The sequence below is a fragment of the Aquarana catesbeiana genome, linkage group LG01 (assembly GCF_042186555.1).
Source record: "Aquarana catesbeiana isolate 2022-GZ linkage group LG01, ASM4218655v1, whole genome shotgun sequence".
In the NCBI taxonomy this organism is placed as follows: domain Eukaryota; kingdom Metazoa; phylum Chordata; class Amphibia; order Anura; family Ranidae; genus Aquarana; species Aquarana catesbeiana.
Window position 1 is genome coordinate 610,488,640 of NC_133324.1, and position 22,169 is coordinate 610,510,808.

The 22,169-nt window shown below is 41.9% G+C and overlaps 1 protein-coding gene and 1 long non-coding RNA gene across 3 annotated transcripts in view; one reads left to right on the forward strand and one right to left on the reverse strand.

Moving 5' to 3' along the window:
• PDE4C (phosphodiesterase 4C) overlaps positions 1-22,169 on the forward strand; it is a 319,542-nt gene that overhangs the window by 106,397 nt on the left and 190,976 nt on the right. Inside the window, exon 1 of one of the 2 annotated variants that reach the window (XM_073599458.1) lies at positions 5,169-6,086. The exons of the other annotated variant lie outside the window; for it this stretch is intronic. Coding sequence (XP_073455559.1) covers positions 6,040-6,086 — 47 coding nt within the window. The 5' untranslated portion in view covers positions 5,169-6,039. Of the gene's footprint in view, positions 1-5,168; positions 6,087-22,169 lie in introns of those variants that run through there. 2 annotated transcript variants of the gene reach the window in all.
• Positions 5,580-8,735, reverse strand: LOC141108174 (uncharacterized). Its single transcript, XR_012236018.1, has 3 exons — positions 8,595-8,735; positions 6,728-6,838; positions 5,580-5,844 (listed from the first exon to the last, which is right to left on the reverse strand). It is a non-coding gene; the product is annotated as an uncharacterized lncRNA (long non-coding RNA).

A 22,169-nucleotide genomic window follows, 5' to 3' on the forward strand; every position in this document is an offset into this window, starting at 1 on the left:
GCTGCGCAGTCCATATGTGAGTAAATTTGACAAGTACACTACAAAACGATAATTCAATATACACATCAAATATAAAATAAATCCATATAGCATAAATCTCAAGTGTACCAATATAAACAAGTGCTAGTAGTAACCAAGAAACAATGTCCCAGTGCAATAAAAAAAAGAAAATCCACTTGTGTGATCTGTTCTCCTTTAAATGTGTGTGTGTTTGTGTGTGTGTGGGGGGGGGGGGGCCTGGTAGTAGACAGTGTGCTTCGACCAGTCACCTCAGTGCTCACAGAACTCTTACCTTACTATCCTCAGTCCCTCCTCCCTCTCCTATGGAGTATGGTTTTAAGTAGGGCTGCACCGATACCACTTTTGTAAGACACAGTTTTTTTCAAGTACTCGCCGATACCGATTACCGATACTTTTTTTAATGTTGTGTGACAGTGACACTAACATACAGCACTGATAGGTGGCACCGATGGGCACTGATGAGGCGTGGACTGTGTCAATAGTTTTTTTTATCTTTACTTTATTTTTTCTTTACAATTACATTTTTTAATTTTTTTTTTTACAATTTATATATTTTTTTGTTATTTATTTTTTTACAATGCTTTCTTTTTTGGGGGGGAGTGGGAGTGGACAGTGTCAGTGTTTTATTATTTTATTTTATTTTTTATTATTTTTACAATTCAACCTTTAATTATTTCTTTATTACAATTCTTTTTTTATTTTTTATTTCATCAGCCCTGTTGGGGGGGCTTTGGTAAGATATCGTGGGTCTAAACAGACCCCTGACATTTCCCCTTTTAGACATGGAAAGGGGCTTAGGACACAGATTCCCCAGTCCTTTTCTCTGCAGCCTCAGCTGCACTGAAAATAAATAAACAGGAGACAGAGGCTCCTCTCCATTCATAAACTGAAGCATCGTAAACACAGGTTACAATGTTTCAGGTATGAACGGACAGAGTCAGTCAGAAAAGGAAGGAGCCGGTAAATGACAGATTTACTGACTCCTTCCTCCACTCTCCATCCTGACAGGTCTGGGACACCGGGAGTCGGGGACCTGGAGAGAGGGAGAAGGACACCGGAGAGAGAGAGGAGGACACTGGAGGAGGACACAGGGGGACAGTCAGGGTAATCAACGCAGCAGTGGGGGCAGTTAAATACACCAATCTCCCTGTATAGCTTTCAATAAAGCACCTGACAGCCGTGGGTGGGATAGGAGGAGAAGTGGCTGTCAGAAAAGCTATACAGGGAGATCGGTGCTTGTAACTGCCCGCACCGCCGCACCAATCACCTGTGAGGCTGCCCGGCCCTTCTGCTGAGCTTGAGGATGCCTGGACAATACAACAGGTATTGGATCAGGCATTGGAGCATTTGCACGAGTACTGATACTCATGCAAATGCTTGATATCAGCACCGATACCGATACTAGTGTAGCGGTACCCCACGTAGGGGCTGCTGGATATTGTGGTCCAGCCCGACATTCACTTCCCATTTACATCAGAGACAATGAACAGTCCGTATGTTTGTTTTTTATTTTAATGAGGGATTTTGAACTTGGATAGGGTAAGGGAAATTATGGGATGCCCAGAATCAATGGTAGAATCAATTGGATGTTCAGTTGGAACCTCTATTTACTCTTCTAGAGCTCCAGCCTCCTCTAGCACAACACTGATTTGTACACTGTTTGTCTCTCTCCTGTACAATACTTGGTTCCAGGCACAGCTAGCACATGGTAGGCCCAACTCTGACTCTGTCAGGCCTTAGCAACTGCCATTTGCAAGGCAGGGACCGCAAGCCCCTTTAGTGTAGCAACAAATAGTGAAAGAAAAGTCAGTCCTCTTCAGGCCCTGCCAGCCCTCCTGACTGCAGCTTCCCGACTCCATTGTCCATGACATCACAGTCTCTCCTGCTGGCTCTACATCCATCTCAGACACTCCCAGTCTGCTCCGGCATGCCTCCCCAGCTTTCCCAATTGTGTCTGTCACTCATCAGCCCTCCTGGTTACACTCTGGTGGATCCCTCCTGGAGACTTGCCCGGCAACACTAGCTCCCGTTGTCCTTCTCGGTTCCTCTCTGTGCCTCCTGTCCAGATCGGCTCCGATTTGCACCCGAACCCCCATAGGCCCAAGGTCACTACTCCCCATCCCCCCCCCAGACTGGGGAGTGCCTCAAAGGCCCAGACAACCTAGTGCTCCATCTCCAGCTTCTTCCACCCGACAACCCACTGGGCTGACCCTGGGTATATCAAGGAGGCCTGGCCCCTGGCAATCCTAGTTGGGATTGGTAAGGGCTCCCTGAGACACCTCAGAAAGCTCCACCTCTCTTCCCTCCTCTCTTCTAGAGTCCTCTAGAAGCCAGAGGGAGGTAACAGAAAGATGATGCTATCTGAGTCACCAGCCTACTCTGAGCCACTCCCAGCCCTCACAGATCAAAACAAACCGGAATTTACCTGCACTTACAAAAATCCTACTTCTAGCACCTACCTAAAGTAGAGGGTGCTACACTAGTATTGGTATCAGTGCAACCCTAGTTCTAAGCTATATGGTTTGGTTAGCCTTCCATGGGTGGGTCCTCTTCTTTGATCTCCCTCTTAGGTGCCTAGCTAGAGGGTCTTAGCTCCTTCTAAGATGTCGCCGGTCTCATACATCCATAGGTTACGGTAAAACAAACATAATGCCTCCCATAGTGTAGAGTGTTTAAAATTTGCGCTTACATAAAAATCATCGGAATGATAAAAACACAGGCAATGCTGCCTCTCACATCACTTCCAGTCCACTGTCTGCTCTGGTCATGCCCTGCGCGTTACGTGACGCCACGTGACTTCCTCAGGGGTCTACGTGACTTTCTGCACTGTACTATGATTTTTAAAGTGTAACTTCAACAGGTAACCAAACAGTGATGTTGTGTATACACAGAAGACTTTGGTGATAACCAAGTCTCTTATGGAATGATTATTATGACATGAAAGCAGCATGCAATCCAAGATGGCATCAACAATGTAATCTGGCACGTAAATGCTTTTCATATGCCTGGCCACCTTATGGACCATATAATTCATGATGCTATATATATTGTGCAAATAGTGTCTAGCAGCCAATTTTGCCAATATCTATTCTTGCCAATAATATATGCAATTCACAGCAGATTAAAAAATGTTACTCAAGCAGGTGATGAGATGAAATTTAGAATATATAGGATATACAGCATCTCACAAAAGTGAGTACACCCCTCACATTTTTCTAAATATTTTATTATATCTTTTTATGTAACAACACTGAAGAAATTACACTTTACTACAATGTAAAGTAGTGAGTGTACAGCTTGTATAACAGTGTAAATTTGCTGTCCCTTCAAAATAACTGAACACACAGCCATTAATGTCTAAACCGCTGGCAACAAAAGTGAGTACACCCCTAAGTAAAAAATGTTCAAATTGGGCCCAAAGTGTCAATATTTTGTGTGGCCACCATTATTTTCTAGCACTGCCTTAACCCCCTTGGACATGGAGTTCACTAGAGCTTCACAGGTTGCCACTGGAGTCCTCTTCCACTTCTCCATGACGACATGAAGGAGCTGGTGGATGTTAGAGACCTTGAGCTCCTCCACCTTCCACCTTCCATTTGAGGATGCCCTACAGATGCTCAATAGGGTTTAGGCCTGGAGACATCCTTGGAAGGGTACCTGTCAAAAACAGGTACCCGTTCTCCCCCTACCCCCTGAAAAGTGCCAAATGTGGAACGGGGGGGGGGACAGATAAGCGGAAGTTACACTTTTAGGTGGAACTCCGCTTTAATGCATTCTATGCATACAAAGTGATATTAAAGATTTTGTTTTTTTTGTGTAACAACATTAACAACATGTTATACTTACCTGCTCTGTGCAATAGTTTTGCACAGAGCAGCCCCTATCTTTCTCTTCTTGGGTCCCCCGCCGGCACTCCAGGCCCCATCCCTCCTGCTTAGTGCCCCCATAGCAAGCAGCTTGCAATGGGGACTCCCGAGCTGCTACTCTGTATGTCCATTCACAAATGGATCGTGTCTCAGCCCCTCCCCCGCTCTCTCCTCATTGGCTCACTGGCTGTGATTGACAGTAGTGGGAGCCGATGGCTACCAATGAGGAGGGAGAGATCTGGGAGAGATGAGGCTCTCGTGCACATTGCTGGATTGAGATGGGGCTCAGGTAAGTATGGGGGGGGGGCTGGGGATGCTGCTGCACACAGAAGGTTGTTTACTGAAGGTAAAAATCCTTGTGCCTTTACAACCACTTTGAGGTAAAAAAAAACAACATCTGCAAGCAGCCCCCTCCCCTCAGCCCCACTAAATACTTACCTGAGCATGATCTTGATCCAGGAATGTGCACAAGTGTCAAGGCTCTCCCAGCTCTCTCTCTCTTCTCATTGGCTCAAACACAGCAGTGGGAGCCACACAGCCAGTGAGGAGGGAACAGGTGGACACGCGAGTGTCGCCTTATAGACACACAGCCTGGTTTGGGAGTGAGCACACACAAGTGCCACTATAGCAAGTGGCTTGCTGTGGGGGCCCTTGGAGGAGGGGAGGAGCCAGGAACGTTCACCGGGGACACCAAAAGAGGAGGATCGGGGCTACTCTGTGCAAAACCACTGCACAGAGCAGGTAAGTATAACATATTTGTTATTTTTCAAAAATAAACAGTTTGCCTTTACAATAAAAAATAAAAAAATAAATAAAACTAAGCACATATTTCACTACCATGCCCCATAACCCTAATGCTGGCCATACACAAGACATTTTTCAGGTTCTTAAAGCCGAGCTAAACTTACCTTTCCTTCAAACTCCCTCGCCAGTGTCGACATCTTCATTTGGCAGGTGTGGGATGTCAACTTCATTGGCCAGCGTGGGATGAAATTCACCCCAGGACTCAGTCATCCTGACACATGGTAACTGTGTCTGTGATGTAAGCTGCACAGTTTACATGCTGGAGAAGACCGTGAGTAGGCAGGTAAGTGTATTTTATTGCAGAAGAGATATCACATGTCTCTTCTGCAATAAAGAGCCTGCCTGCTCATTGTTTGTGACAGCAGAACTTTTCATTTAAAAAAATGACCAAACAAAATCAAGGTATCTATTTTATTGCAAATTTGCAAATCTCATTTCGCTCAACTAAAAAGAACTATCAATTTAAGAAAAAAAAAAAAAGTTTCTTTTATCCTGGTGTTTTTGTGACTTGAGTTTCTTTTGATTTGGAAAAAGTCAGAGGAAGTGAAAGAGGAGTATGCAAGCTTTATGACATTATAGTGAAACTAGACACATGGTGGGCCATGCTAGGTATGACCATTGGATGGATACAACAGGGAGACTAAAAGATTAGCAAGAAAGCAGATACACTTTAAGAACACTGTGTAGATAAAACAGTAGAAGTAGTAGCGTAAAGGAACAAGACTTTTTTTTTGTGTGTCAGGTTGTAACAGAGCTTTCAGAACACAGAATGGGAGAGGGGTAGAAGCAGTAAGGGGGGAGGACACGTCTGTGGATTCTGTGTAAATGAGCTTAAGCCCAGAGGGTGTGTAGAAAGGATATAGACAGCCCCAACCAGCAGCTACCAAGCACACACATATACACACACACAGACAGGAAGTGCATTGTACCGGTCTCTGATTTGTAGATCATAACAAAGCTACAGTTTAAAGAACAACTGATGGAGATCAAGGCACATGGTCTGGTCCCAGGCTTCAAGTCACTTCCTTCTGCTTCTTAACAGCACCAGTTCTCAGGAGGCGTCCAAAGGATCTCACCAAAAACACGACTGCTTTCCTTCACTGATATTTCACTTTTGTTAGCTCATTCAAAAGCGATAGCCAAACTGAGAAAACTTTAAAGGAAATAATTTTTCTTTAGTTGTTATGCAGAGACTACGAATAATGCAGACATCTAAGAAGGGAAGTGTTTGGACATTTAGTCATTGTGGATAACTAATCATGGGACACCTCATGGATTATCTATAACACATTTCTAGTATTCATCATTCCCTCTTTCCCACGGAGTTTCACAAGAGGGCTGCTAGAAAATGCTGTCCTACACACGTTACCCAATACGGAGACACTCTTGTATCTGGTATGTCAAAGAATTGTTTCTTTTTTATTACTATTTTACTAGCAAGGTTGTTTTTGATGCTGGACTTTCTTCTAGATCAGTTAAAGTAATTTAAAGGGTAGCAGAAGGGGTAGTGGTTAATATTTATTAGGCTCATCACAAACATGGTCAATTTAAAATTAATAGTTGATTAAACAATCAGCAGAGGCATTCGCTGCTTAAGTTTTATGTAAATCTTAACTTATAAAGCATATTCCCGAGCATTGTCATACACCACTTTCTTATGTTAGCGGAAAGGGTAGTGGTTAATATATATTAGGCTCATCACAAACATGATCAATTTAAAAATGAATATTTGATTAAGTGATCGGCAGAAGCATTCGCTGCTTAAGTTTGATTTAAATCCTAACTCGTAAAATGTATTATCGAGCATTGTCAAACACTACTTTCTTATGATTGCGGAAGGGGTATTGGTTAATATTTATTAGGCTCATCACAAACACAATCAATTTAAAAATGAATATTTGATTAAATTATCAGCAGAGGCATTCGCTGCTTAAGTTTTATGTAAATCTGAACTCGTAAAATATATTCCCAAGCATTGTCAAACACCACTTTCTTATGACTAGTTGTATCATCATAAATCATAAATAAATCCTTACGGTAAATGGGACTTTGATTCCAATCCAAGCTTTATGTACAGCTGATAAAACATATCAATGTAAAGTTTCATTCTCTGTGAATTTGCTATTGTATTAATTCCACGCTGCTTTCTGTATAAAAAAAAACTGTGAACTTAAAGTGGAACTGCAGTCTGCTCACATAATTTGTAATAAAAACATCTTTGCCATTCTGAAGCTTCCCTCCAACCACCTTGTATATTATTTTATATATATTGTGATTCTGTACTTGCCAAATATGCTGCAGAAATCTCCCCCCACTGAGTCTGGCTGCATCCATTTTAACTGTGGGCAGCTGAAGCTGCTGCCTGTTCACTTCCTGGATTTACACAGACACACACAGAGGCACACCTCCAGCTCTTCAGCTCTCATTGGCCCTCGTATGACTCTCCCCCCTCCCTTCCCGGCAAACTCTCACGAGAGTGAGAGCTGTGCATGATGTCATAAGCCTAGACAGGAAGTGGGCTGTATAAGGTAGTTATTGGCAGAAAAAAAATGTTTTACTATCCAAAGTTAAAACAACAAGGGCAGAAGATTTAATAGATGGAAAGTTGAAAAAATGACACAAGTTCCGTTGTAATAAATACAGATTATATATAAATCACAGCTGGTTCTGTAATAAGCGGAGCATTATTCCTGCCTCCTGAGCTTCGCTATTCGTCCATTATTTAGGCACCCTTGGATGGTTAAAGGGACAGAGCCAAGCTTAATTGGCTTAATTTTAAATCATCTTTTCAACATATGCTGAAATTGCTTAAAGCCGGGTTCACACTGATGCACTGCGGTTTGGTTGCAGTGCGCTTTTCCATGGTTTTCATCCGTTTCATCTCCATTTTTAGCGCACCAAAAGTCCTACATGCTGCACCCATAGTGCAATTTCTGAAAATACTGCAAAAAACACATAACCTAATGGAACTCTATGGGGCCGCTGCTAAAAAACGCATGTAAAATTACGAAACCTACGCGTACACCTGCGCTGTGGCCAAACCACAGCGCATCAGTATGAAGCAGGCTCAGGTATGTTTTCCTTAAATTAAAAAAAAGACTGCATGTATGTTACGAAACATAAATGTAAAATATGCACATTTATTTATATTATACGCATAGTTGCTCTGAGGTTTAACAGGCCAGTGCATCTAGAACCCAAAACATCAGTTATGATTGGTGGGAGGGAGTAAGCTAAACTACCCATTAGTTTCAGTTATCTTTTATAAATTTGATTGTCCTGTGGGTAGTTCCTAGCTATAAAATCATATAGATCTATTAAAACTAAAGCCCAGCAAGTGAGTTCCTGTGTTTGCTCTACCTTCGCTCTCAGGAGTTTTTGCAGAATGACAGCAGGACTTGTGGCTTTTGACTTTTTGCCATCAATAGATCTGTCTGGTACAAGTTTGCCTTCACTATTCAAAAATCCATAAACCATTTGGGTAGTTGCAAACCTTCTGTACATTTTTCTGTTACATTCCATAATCTGGAAAACTCACTGCTTTTTGTATGCTCTGCTATATATATATATATATATATATATATATATATATATATATATATATATATGACATACTCTGGACCATTGTCGTCTGTACTCTTGGCGATACACTATGTACCCAAACATGTGCCGTTTGTACACTATGCATTTCATTTCCCATGCCTCTGAACATAGTACACTGTGTTGATTTTTTTCTTGCCAGTAAAAATTTTCCAAGGAATGTGGAATTTTATCTTGTTCAATGAATGGGCACACTTTCCATAGAAATAATTAATATTTTTAATTTTAGACTATCTAGTTACTTTTTTGTGCACATAAAAGGCATCATTATAAAAAAAAAAAAATTGCATGTTTGGATTTTACCTGTTACAATAGAGTGTTGGAGGAAGGCTGGAAGAAAGCCTTTTATGGATGTCACATCCATTGGAATTGTTTGTTAAAAGGTTGCCCCGAGCTCTTAGACGTGTCAGTGCTTGCATTATTGGTTTCCTTTGTGTGACTCGCATTTACACCTTTGAGTTGTAACATGCACCAGGTGCCTGTGTATGGAAACATACCAATACATATTAACTACATAAATGACGGTGAAACTATGAGTTCAGCAGACAGCTATTTCCTGTACAACTGATTTAAACTGTTATCAACTCTTTTATAGGTTTCTACTGTGCTACTCATATAGTCCATGTTCTTAAAGCAGAACTGTAGTGCAAATAATTCTTTCCAACATTGTTTTGTTGGAAAAGGTAATTTAAAAAAATACACTTCCGAAAAAGCTAATCTGTAGTGAGTCAGACCAGTCTGGATTTTCCCAACTGCACTGACACTGGTACCGACTTTTTGTAAGATGTTATTCCACTCTGATCTCTGGCCTGATGACATTTGCAGCCTAATGTCACACATGTGCACACAGCAGATTTCCTAAATAGTCCTGAGTACCATCAAACTTAGGACTTTTTGCTGGATTTGTTTGAATGCTAAGTATGTCCCTCCAGCATTCAGTATCTCTGGTCAAGCCAACCCAGTAATATCAAGAGTGGGGAACATGCTAATAGCAAACTGGCCTGAAACCATGATTTAGAGTCCCAATCCGGACTAAAACTATTTTTTACCATCCCTCCTTCCCACCTCACTCTAATGATCCTACTCAGCAATGTTTTACCCTTACCTTGTGAAGCCAGATATACTCACCTAATTCCCCCCTCCAGGTTCCTCGCCACCATCAGTTCTTGGTACAGGGACCATGAGTCCAGTGGTGCAAATTGAGTCAGTGGTCCCCTACTGTGCCCCCCTGTGATGATGTCCTTTTCTGGACCCTGGACCCATGACATGGCAATGGCTGCGTCTTGGTCCTCTACTATGCTCCCTGTGATGATGTTATCCTTTTCTGGACCCATGACGTGGCAGTGGCTGCATCTTGGTCCCCTGCTGTGCCCCCTGTGATGATGTTGCCCTTTCCTGGACCCATGACGTGGCAGTGACCGCGTCATACGGGCACTGATGTGTACACTTGAAAGAGGCCCCAAGCAGAAAGTAAATAAAAGAGAAAGTTCGGGCTGAGGTGTCACATGACCATGGTTTAAGGTAACTAAAAAAGGGAATTTAGACCCCTTTCACACTGAGGCGCTTTTCAGGCACTTTCAAGCTAAAAAAACTTGAAAAGCTCACGAAAACCTATTTCCATTAAAATCAATGAATGCTTTCACACTGGGGCAGTGCGCTGGCAGGGCGGTGAAAAAAAACGCCCCTCTCCATTTAAATTAATGGAAAGCTCTTCAAAAGCGCCTGAAAAGTTCTTCAAAAGCGTTCAGTGTTTTACTGGCAGTTTAGAAGCACCTCAGTGTGAAAGGGCAGGGATTTTTTTTAATACAGTGATCATATGGAGAGGGGGCAAGAGGTGAAATATATCCTGCAGTGGGGCTTTAAGAGACTGTAGTACATTTATGTACTATAAAGTACTGAAGTTCAAAGGAGCAATTCACACAATCTTCTAAATGTAAAAAAAGTATTCTTGTAAGGGCCTGTCTGGTACTTTGGGAGGTCAGACTCCCAAAGACTACTCACAAAAACTCTGTAAATAATTGATGACCTAAGCAGTTGTACACTAGTAGAATTTAGTTTAAAAATGTTTGTTTTGTGAACGTTCAATCAATTTTCATGATAGTTAGTGTACACACGACCAGACTTTTCGACGGACTGAACTCCGAAGGACTTTTCGACGGAGTTCCGACGAAATGGACTTGCCTACACAAGATCACACCAAAGTCCGACTGATTCGAACGTGATGACGTACGACCAGACTAGAATAAGGAAGTTCATAGCTAGTAGCCAATAACTGCCCTTGCTTCGTTTTTTGTCCGTCGGACTAGCATACAGACAAATGGATTTTTCCATAGGACCCGAGTCCGTCGGAAAAATTTGAAACATGTTCTATTTCTAAAGTCCGTCAGATTTTTCGACAGAAAAGGTCCGATGAAGCCCACACACGATCGAATTGTCCTATGGATTTGTTCCGTCGGACCTTTGCTGTCGAAAAGTCCAGTCGTGTGTACACGGCATTACAGAAACAGACATAGGCACTCTTGCCTATGATACACTATAAGATACAAATACATACACCCCTCACATTTTTGTAAATTTTTTATTATATCTTTTCATGTGACAACACTGAAGAAATGACACTTTGCTACAATGTAAAGTAGTGAGCGTACATCTTGTATAACAGTGTCAATTTGCTGTCCCCTCAAAATAACAAAAGTGAGTACACCCCTAAGTGAAAATGTCCAAATTGGGCCCAAAGTGTCAATATTTTGTGTGGCCACCATTATTTTCCAGCACTGCCTTAACCCTCTTGGGCATGGAGTTCACCAGAGCTTCACAGGTTGCCACTGGAGTCCTCTTCCACTCCTCCATGGAGCTGGTGGATGTTAGAGACCTTGCACCACAGATACTCAATAGGGTTTAGGTCTGGAGACATGCTTGGCCAGTCCATCACCTTTACCCTCAGCTTCCTTAGCAAGGCAGTGGTTGTCTTGGAGGTGTGTTTGGGGTCGTTATGTTGGAATACTGCTCTGCGGCCCAGTCCACGAAGAGATGAGATCATGTTCTGCTTCAGTATGTCACAGTACATGTTGGCATTCATGGTTCCCTCAATGAACTGTAGCTTCTCAGTGTCGGCAGCACTCATGCAGCCCCAGACCATGACACTCCCACCACCATGCTTGACTGTAGAGACACACTTGTCTTTGTACACCTCACCCAGTTGCCACCCCATACGCTTGAAACCATCTGAACCCAATAAGTTTATCTTGGTCTCATCAGACCACAGGACATGGTTCCAGTATGTCCTTAGTCTGCTTGTCTTCATCAAAATGTTTTCGGGCTTTCTTGTGCATCATCTTTAGAAGAGGCTTTCTTGTGGGATGACAGACATGCAGACCATTTTGATGCAGTGTGCGGTGTATAGTCTGAGCACTGACAGGCTGACCCCTTCAACCTCTGCAGCAATGATGGCAGCATTCATACATCTATTTGCCAAAGACAACCTCTGGATATGACGCTGAGCATGTGCACTCAACTTCTTTGGTCAATCATGGCGAGGCCTGTTCTGAGTGGAACCTGTCCTGTTAAACCACTGTATGGTCTTGGCCACCGTGCCGCAGATCAGTTTGAGGGTCTTAGCAATCTTCTTATAGCCTAGGCCATCTTTATGTAGAGCAACAATTTTTTTTTTTCAGATCCTCAAAGAGTTCTTTGCCATGAGATACCATGTTGAACTTCCAGTGACCAGTATGAGAGAGTGAGAGCGATAACACCAATTTTAACACACCTGCTCCCCATTCACACCTGAGACCTTGTAACACTAACAAGTCACATGGCACCGGGGAGGGAAAATGGCTAATTGGGCCCAATTTGGACATTTTCACTTAGGGGTGTATTCACTTTTGTTGCCAGCGGTTTAGATTTGAGTTATTTTGAGGGGACAGCAAATTTACACTGTTATACAAGCTGTATACTCACTACTTTACATTGAAGCAAAGTGTCATTTATTCAGTGTTGTCACATGAAAAGATATAATAAAATATTTACAAAAAATGTGAGGTGTGTATTCACTTTTGTGAGATACTGTAAGGGCTATTATTGAATAATGAAAATGAGACCCTAGAGAGATCCTTTTTACCCACTTCCATGCTGATGCATAGTACGATTAACCTGTTGTATGAGTTCTACATAGGTATTGAATCATGGTGCTGGTTTGTATTTACAAGAAGGGAACCAAAGAATGTTGATCCTACAATAGGCATCAAAGTCTTTTCTGTGGTATGATGCCTGAGCAGGTATACCTTTACATGTAAACATCTTGTGTCAACATAAGCATGAAACAAGGTGTATATGCTTGACAATGGGGTGTTCTATCTCTGTCAGTCATCTATCATCGGCCACACAAGCAGCTCCCAGGTAACTACACAAATGACGGCTATAAAATAAAAAATTAACAAAACAGGGTAGTCTAAAATGTGGCACTAGACACCTACATCACATATACCATTGAATAAGGAGGCCATGGTAAACAGCACAGGTGTATCGCATCATCCTGTAGTCATGTACTCAAAAAGTAGAGCACCATTATAGGCTATCACTAAGAAAACATTTTTATACAGTATGTTTGGAATTGGAAGCATGCCCAAAGTACATACTTTGTAACATATAAGGCTACCTTCACATATATGCAAGTGCGGGCGTGCGTATAAATTGCATACACACATGGAAGCGTGTCAAGTCAGAGCAAGAAAATGTCACCAGCACACCAAGGATCTCCAAAACAAGTCCAAAGCTTAATCAGCAATCAAATTGTTACAGCAGATTGCAACGTTTCGGAGCTACGCAGGACCACGTGTCACATGCCTGATGAAGGGGTCATGCGTGGCTCCGAAACATTGCAATCTGCTGTAATGATGTGATCGCTGATTAAAGCTTTGGACTCATTCTGGAGATCCTTCGTGTGCTGGTGACATTTTCCAGCTCTGCCATATGACTCAGGCAAAAGACAGCCCAGAATTCTGTGCAAACACAGTATCATGGGTGCACCCTGTAGTAAATATTAATTTGTGAAATAAAGATTTTTTACTAATGTAACATCCCTACTCAGCCACATGCACAATTATGCTGGAACAGTAGAAGTAAACCTGTGCTAGGGGTTGCATTTATTGTACCTGTAGACAAGAGTCTAAGGCAGCAGTGTTAGAATGTGTTGCTAAATTCAGCAAAATAGTCCAGAGGAAGTTGTGCAAAAAAATCTTAAGACAACTCACCAGCATTTTCTGCAGGTGATAGTTACCAGTTCCTACTAACCTTCCCTGTTTTCACACTATAGGATTGATTTACTAAAGGCAAATAAACTGTGCACTTTGCAAGTGCACTTGTGCCAGAGCTTAGTAAATGAGGGGAAGCTCTGTTGATTTCCATCATCTAATCATGTGCAAGAAAGAATGCCGTTTTTTTATCTTCTTTGCATGTGATTGGGTATTCTTTGTAAAGTGACGCTTTACCCTCACTCGCTAAGCTCTGGAACAACTGTACTTGCAAAGTACACAATCTATTTGCCTTTAGTAAATCAACCCCTGCGTCTCTATCCATTTTTGCTTCCCCATTTCAGAACAGCCCCTTAATGACTGCTTATCTGATGACAGGTGGGGTAATATTCAATAATCTGGAGGAGAGGGTCAGAATGCAGAGATCCACAGAATGGATGAAGTAGAAGCAACTGTCTGTAGTTCCATCACCAAATCTCAATTCAAAATCTCATGAGAATAGCAGTTTATAAGCACAGTGCCCAGATAATCTCACACTGCAGATATGACACATGGCCAGGCCCTATCTATCACTGATCTATCATTATCTATATTTGAATACAGAATAAAGACTAAAGTGTTTCAGCAAAACTGTAAGCTCCCTGCATTTTCCAGATCTCAAAATTAGATTGAAAAATATAACAATTCATATATACACGGATTAGCAATAACTTTATGACCAATAACACAAAGCTCCGAACTGTCCCTGATTTTGAGGGACTGTCCCTGATTTGGAGCACTGTCCCTCTTTCCCCCTCATTTGTCCCTCATTTTGGTCTAATCTATATAGTTGTATAAAAAATGCACTTTTTATCTTTCAAAAAGTGTTTCCCAGTGCTAAACCTTTCATTCAATTTCTAAATCACTGCATTTGTAAATTTTAAGAGCCAATATAAAGGAATAGTAGTGGAAAGAAAGCCCTTGTGGATTTAATTAACCTTTTTTTTGGTTAATTCTCCTTTAAGGAGGTGTGACAGGGGGCATGTCCTATGCCCACATATGTTTGCTAGTAGGTCTCCCTCATTCCCATCTCAAATTGTTGGGAGGTATGATAAAAGGTTAAGTGAATAACATTGATTATCTTGTTAAAATGGTATGTGAAAGTCAGTGGGATATATTAGGTAGCATGTAAACAGGTTGCCCTGAACTTGATGTGTTGAAAGCAGAAAAGAGGGCATTGCAATTTGTTGCGTATGAGTCTGCATAGTGGGAGACCAGTCAGGGTACCCATGATGACCCGTGGCCTCAGCCAAAAGTGCCTACAATGGGCATGTGAGTATCACAATTCTACCATGAAGGAATGGAAGAAGGTGGCCTGTTCTGATAATTCACTTTTTTTTTTACATCATTTGTATGGACGGCTGCGTTTGGGTCGATTACCTGGGGAAGAGATGTCACCAGGATGCAGTATGGGAAGAAGGCAAGCCAGTGGAGGCAGTGTGATGCTTTGAGCAATGTTCTGCTGAAAAACTTTGGGTCCTGTTATTCATATTGATGTTACTTGACACGTACCAGCTAATCTAAACATTGTTGCTGACCAAGTACACGCCTTTATAGAAACAGATACCCTAATGGCAGTGGCCTCTTTCACAGAGATAATGCACCCTGCCACACTGCAAACATGGTTCAAGAATGGCTTGGAGAACACAACAACAAGCCTGAGGTATTGACCTGGCCTTCAAATTCTCCAGATCTCAATCCATCAAGCATCTGTGGAATGTGCTAAAAAAAGAAGTCTGATCCATGGAGGCTCCACCTCACAATTTACAGGACTTAAAGGATCTGCTACTGAGGGCTTGATGCTAGATACCACAGCATACCTTCAGAGGTCTAGTAGCATCCATGCCTCAATAGGTCAGGGCTGTTTTGGTGGCAAAAGGGGGACCTACCCATGGCAGTGACAGATTTCTAAGACTGTGTAACATAAATATGCAGCAGGAAATATGGGCCTTAACACCTAGGTACCATACATATGCATTTATGGTGGCCTGAGATTGTGTCCTGAGAGCCAGCTTACTGTGAGTTCCCAGAACACTGACTGAGCTGTCTGGCAGCTTTTGGTCATGGCCATCACAGTGTCTATTTGAAGTCGCTTTGCCTCCCGGCATTAAAGCCCACTTAAAGAGCTGGCAGGAGGTGGTGTGAAGGGGTTAAAAAATTTTCGGCTAGTTTGCATATTAGCAAACTGGCATTAATTATGACCAGCTCTGAATTGATGTACAAAGAGACACCAGTGCTCAGAGTGGGGCATGTCTATGCTGAGAAGCTGACATGTCTATCCCCGGTCCCGTTCATCTGTCAGCCGGGAGATTCTCTGTGAAAGCTACATACAGTATCTCGTAAAAGTGAGTACACCCCCTCACATTTTTGTAAATATTTTATTATATGTTTTCATGTGACATTACTGAAGAAATGACACTTTGCTACAATGTAAAGTAGTGAGTGTACAGCTTGTATAACAGTGTCAATTTTCTGTCCCCTCAAAATAACTCAACACACAGCCATTAATGTCTAAACCGCTGGCAAGAAAAGTGAGTACACCCCTAAGCGAAAATGTCCAAATTGAGCCCAATTAGCCATTTTCCCTCCCCGGTGTCATGTGACTTGTTAGTGTTACAAGGTCTCAGGTGTGAATGGGGAGCAGGTGTGTTAAATTTGGTGTTATTGCTCTCACTCTCTCATACTGGTCACTGGAAGTTCAACATGGCACCTCCTGGCAAAGAACTCTTTAAGGATCTGAAAAAATGAATTGTTGCTCTACATAAAGATGACCTAGGCTATAAGAAGATTGCCAAGACCCTGAAACTGAGCTGCAGCCATACAGCGATTTAACAGGACAGATTTCACTCAGAACAGGCCTCGTCATTTTCGACCAAAGAGGTTGAGTGCACATATCCAGAGGTTGGCTTTGGGAAATAGACATATGAGTGCTGCCAGCATTGCTGCAGAGGTTAAAGGGGTGGGGGTCAGCCTGTCAGTGCTCAGACCATACACCGCACACTGCATCAAATTGGTCTGCATGTCTGTCGTCCCAGAAGGAAGCCTCTTCTAAAGATGATGCACAAGAAAGCCCACAAACAGTTTGCTGACAACAAGCAGACTAAGGACATGGATTACTGGAACCATGTCCTGTGGTCTGATGAGACCAAGATAAACTTATTTGGTTCAGACGGTGTCAAGCGTGTATGGCGGCAACCAGGTGAGGAGTACAAAGACAAGTGTGTCTCCTACAGTTAAGCATGGTGGTGGGAGTGTCATGGTCTGGGGCTGCATGAGTGCTGCCGGCACTGGGGAGCTACAGTTCATTGAGGGAGCCATAAATGCCAACATGTACTGTGACATACTGAAGCAAAGCATGATCCCCTCCCTTCGGAGACTGGGCTGCAGGGCAGTATTCCAACATAATAACGACCCCAAACACACCTCCAAGATGACCACTGCCTTGCTAAAGAAGCTGAGGGTAAAGGTGATGGGCTGACCAAACATGTCTCCAGACCTAAACCCTATTGAGCATCTGTGGGGCACCCTCAAACGGAATGTGGAGGAGCACAAGGTCTCTAACATCCACCAGCTCCGTGATTTCGTCATGGAGGAGTGGAAGAGGACTCCAGTGGCAACCTGTGAAGCTCTGGTGAACTCCATGTCCAAGAAGGTTAAGGCAGTGCTGGAAAATAATGGTGGCCACACAAAATATTGACACTTTGGGCCCAATTTGGACATTTTCACTTAGGGGTGTACTCACTTTTGTTGCCAGCAGTTTAGACATTAATGGCTGTGTGTTGAGTTATTTTGAGGGGACAGCAAATTTACACTGTTATACAAGCTGTACACTCACTACTTTACATTGTAGCAAAGTGTAATTTCTTCAGTGTTGTCACATGAAAAGATATAATAAAATATTTACAAAAATGTGAGGGGTGTACTCATTTTTGTGAGATACTGTATAAACAAAGGGGTCAGAAATACAGGTGATGTTATTACCCAATGCTCATATTTTGGAAATGACAAGTTACAGAGGCAGACCTGATAGGGAATTAGTCCCCACTGGTGCAGCACCTGTTCAATTCCCTATCAGGCTTCATCCAGGCCACCACAAAATTCCTTGGCCTTAAGCCTGCCTGTTCTGGTCTCCAAAAGGTTCATGTCCCTGTTTTTGACAGGTATGTGAATCTGGTGCAGCACCCTCAATTTCAGTGCGTAGACCCAAAGGAACTCTAAAGAATGTCTGTGACATTACTTATGATTCCCCAAGAAAATGTTTTGGGTTAAGAATATTTATTCTACCCTTGCCAATCACTGAGGGGTTTATGCCAATGATGTGGGCTGGGGAAGATGATAAATATTTGGTTGGTGAGTTTCTGAGTGCAGCTACAGGACAGGTCAATAGTAGGGAAAACAGATGAGCCTGCAAAAATCCAGCAATTCCCTCAGGGGTTATTGCTACAGGGCCAAAACTGGCATTTCAGGAAAGCTGATCAGAAGAACAAAGGCCTCACGTAGCCCGGTGAGAAATGACTACCTGGAAGTCAGATATGTTCTCTGTGTACAATTTTCAAAGTACAGTGTTTGCCGTGTGTCTATGCAGGTGATAAGGACCCATCCTCAAGGGCACCCAGGCCCATACAGTGCAAAGAGCAGTTTGTTTAGTTTTCTGTCCTAGTGCTGTGCTGCATACAGACAGCCTATATTAGTAAATGGAATGCATCGAATATACTGGCTGACCCATACAGCTGAGTTCAATAGGTAAGCAGGGACGGGTTGATGCCCAGACTCTGCATTGGGGTCTATGCATCCATCCCTGCATACCTGTGCAGGTAAGCCCATACAGTCTATGCATTCCATTTATCAATGTGGTCTGTCTGCATGCAGCACAGCACTAGGACAGGGAAATTCACATTGTATGGGGCAGAGCGCACATGTGAATAAGCCCTACAGGTAGAAGTTGTCTTTTTGAAATAGATTATGTGTTTATGGTTTTCTTTCCTGATTTTGGAATGTGTGTTTGTCCATAAGTTATATTTTTCAGATCCAAAGTGGAGTGAGTCAGATTTCAGGGACTAGAAAGGCACAGCAGTTCATACTCATAATGCCTTATGAAAAGCATTGTTCATTTGTTACATGTGTATACCTCCCCATAGAAAGGAAAAATCTGCCCTAATTAATGTGATTCACAATAACTGAAGGGAAGGAGCACAATGGTGTTTTTTTTCTGGTTCAGATTAAAGATTGGACGAAAGGACTTGATTTATCACACTTAGTAGCATGAGTAACTTTATGTTCCAGTTAGAAAACATTATTCTCAGCAACCGCATTTATTTTTTCAGTAGTCGCACGGCTATCCCCGCATTGTAAAAAGTTGTTTATTCCAAGCCTCTATGCATTGTTTTCATGTTGGCAACAGCTCAGTGCTAAATCACATTATTATATAACGCAGTGCATCTTCCTTTCTAGCCTATTAAACACACATGTTTATTAAAGTTCTGTTGAACACTATCAAAACAATTCATTGTTATCCAGCTGGCTTTGGTTTGTGTTGGCATGAACAAGGGGTTACCCAAGGGTAATTCTGAGGTCGGATTGATTTCCGCTGAACAAGACTAGGTCGAGATCAATGGCAGAACAGTAGTGATGACCTCAGTCACAGTGTGAAGCCCACCCCAAAGCCAATCCTATCCCATTCTCTGCATGATGTCCACACTGCCAAGGCCTTCATAGAAGAGATGTTATTTCCAGTCCATTTGTCTCGAACTTATGGGTGAACTCAGTAACTGCAAAATGATTTTTGTTTGAAATTGTAACTAGAAGCTGTAAATAATATTTTAGATGGTTAAAGCGTACTAGAAGTAATTTTTTTTTTTTAGTTTTGGATAAAGTGGGAAAGGATTAGGACCTCTTCCAGGTTTAGGCTAGGGAAACAAAACATGTTTGTTAGGTTTACCAGACTAGTGACTGTTCGTAAAGCAGAAATCCACTCCAAAAGTGGAAGTTCTGCTTTTCTGTCTCCTCCGCCCCCTCTACAACTTTTGGCACGTTACATATTTTCAGGGGGGGGGGGGGGAGTGGGTATCTAATTTTGATAGGCTACGTGATCCAAGCAGAATTTTGCCCCCAGCCCACAGCCTCTTGGGATACGTCACAACAGGGCTTGACAAATTTGCTTTGTGTTTTTTGCACACGTTGAAAAAATTATTTTAGGCCTGAAGATTACATAAAACCCCCAAACATTATATATTTTTTGAAAGCAGACACCCTGGAGAATAAAATAGTGGTAGTTCCAATTTTTTATGTCACACGATATTACAGTAAAGTTACATTTTAGGGGGAACAAAAACACAATACATCCAATTTTTTGGAGAAATATAAAAGCCAAGGTTGCACCAAGTAAATAGATGCCCAACATGGCAAACCTTAAACATGTTTGAACCCTATATTTTCCATAGGCGATGCTTTAAAAGCCCCCTATAATTTATCAGTTTAGCGTTACGAAGGAGTTCTGGTGCTAAAATTATGGCTCTTATTCTGGCGTGCGTGGCCGGAATAAGATATGGTAATAATACGATATGTAACGTATATCACAATTGATGTTTTCAGGCGCCCCTGTGTGCATTTACGTTTGTATTAACGTTTATGTGGGGGAGGGGGCCTCTGTTTTTTTTTGGGGGGGGGTTTTATTTGCTTGGGTGTAACTTACATTTTTTACAATTAAAATATATATATATATTTATTTATATATATATATTTTACTTACCTTTTTTCCCATCACATTGGGGACAAAAAGTCCCCAAAGTGATGATTTTTTTTTGGTGACAGGTTCTCTTTAACCACTTCAGCCCCGGAAGGTTTTACCCCCTTCCTGACCAGAGCACTTTTTAGAATTCGGCACTGCGTCGCTTTAACTGCTAATTGCGCGGTCATGCAATGCTGTACCCAAACGAAATTTGCGTCCTTTTCTTCCCACAAATAGAGCTTTCTTTTGATGGTATTTGATCACCTCTGCCGTTTTTATTTTTTGCGCTATACACGGAAAAAGACCGAAAATTTTGAAAAAAAATGATATTTTCTACTTTTTGTTCTAAAAAAAATCCAATAAACTCAATTTTAGTCATACATTTAGGCCAAAATGTATTCGGCCACATGTCTTTGGTAGAAAAAATGTCAATAAGTGTATATTTATTGGTTTGCGCAAAAGTTATAGCGCCTACAAACTAGGGTACATTTTCTGGAATTTACACAGCCTTTAATTTATGATTGCCTATGTCGTTTCTTGAGGTGCTAAAATGGCAGGGCAGTACAAAACCCCCACAAATGACCCCATTTTGGAAAGTAGACACCCCAAGGAATTTGCTGAGAGGCATGTTGAGCCCATTGAATATTCATTTTTTTGTCCCAAGTGATTGAATAATGACAAAAAAAAAAAAAAAAATTACAAAAAGTTGTCACTAAATGATATATTGCTCACACAGGCCATGGGCATATGTGGAATTGCACCCCAAAATACATTTAGCTGCTTCTCCTGAGTATGGGGATACCACATGTGTGGGACTTTTTGGGAGCCTAGCCGCGTACGGGGCCCCGAAAACCAATCACTGCCTTCAGGATTTCTAAGGGCGTACATTTTTGATTTTACTCTTCACTACCTATCACAGTTTCGGAGGCCATGGAATGCCCAGGTGGCACAAACCCCCCCCAAATGACCCCATTTTGGAAAGTAGACACCCCAAGCTATTTGCTGAGAGGCATGGTGAGTATTTTGCAGCTCTCATTTGTTTTTGAAAATAAAGAAAGACGAGAAAAAAAAATTTTTTTTTTCTTTTTTCAATTTTCAAAACTTTGTGACAAAAAGTGAGGTCTGCAAAATACTCACTATACCTCTCATCAAATAGCTTGGGGTGTCTACTTTCCAAAATGGGGTCATTTGGGGGGGTTTTTTGCCACCTGGGCATTCCATGGCCTCCGAAACTGTGATAGGCAGTGAAGAGTGAAATCAAAAATTTACGGCCTTAGAAAGCCTGAAGGCGGTGCTTGGTTTTCGGGGTCCCGTACGCGGCTAGGCTCCCAAAAAGTCTCACACATGTGGTATCCCCATACTCAGGAGAAGCAACAGAATGTATTTTGGGGTGTAATTTCACATATTCCCATGGCATGTTTGAGCAATATATCATTTAGTGACAACTTTGCGCAAAAAAAAATAAAAAAATAAAAAATTGTCTCTTTCCCGCAACTTGTGTCACAATATAAAATATTCCATGGACTCGACATGCCTCTCAGCAAATAGCTTGGGGTGTCTACTTTCCAAAATGGGGTCATTTGGGGGGGTTTTGAACTGTCCTGGGATTTTATGCACAACATCTAGAAGCTTATGTCACACATCACCCACTCTTCTAACCACTTGAAGACAAAGCCCTCTCTGACACTTTTTGATTACATAAAAAAATAATTTTTTTTTGCAAGAAAATTACTTTGAACCCCCAAACATTATATATTTTTTTAAAGCAAATGCCCTACAGATTAAAATGGTGGGTGTTTCATTTTTTTTTTCACACAGTATTTGCGCAGCGATTTTTCAAACGCATTTTTTGGGGAAAAAACA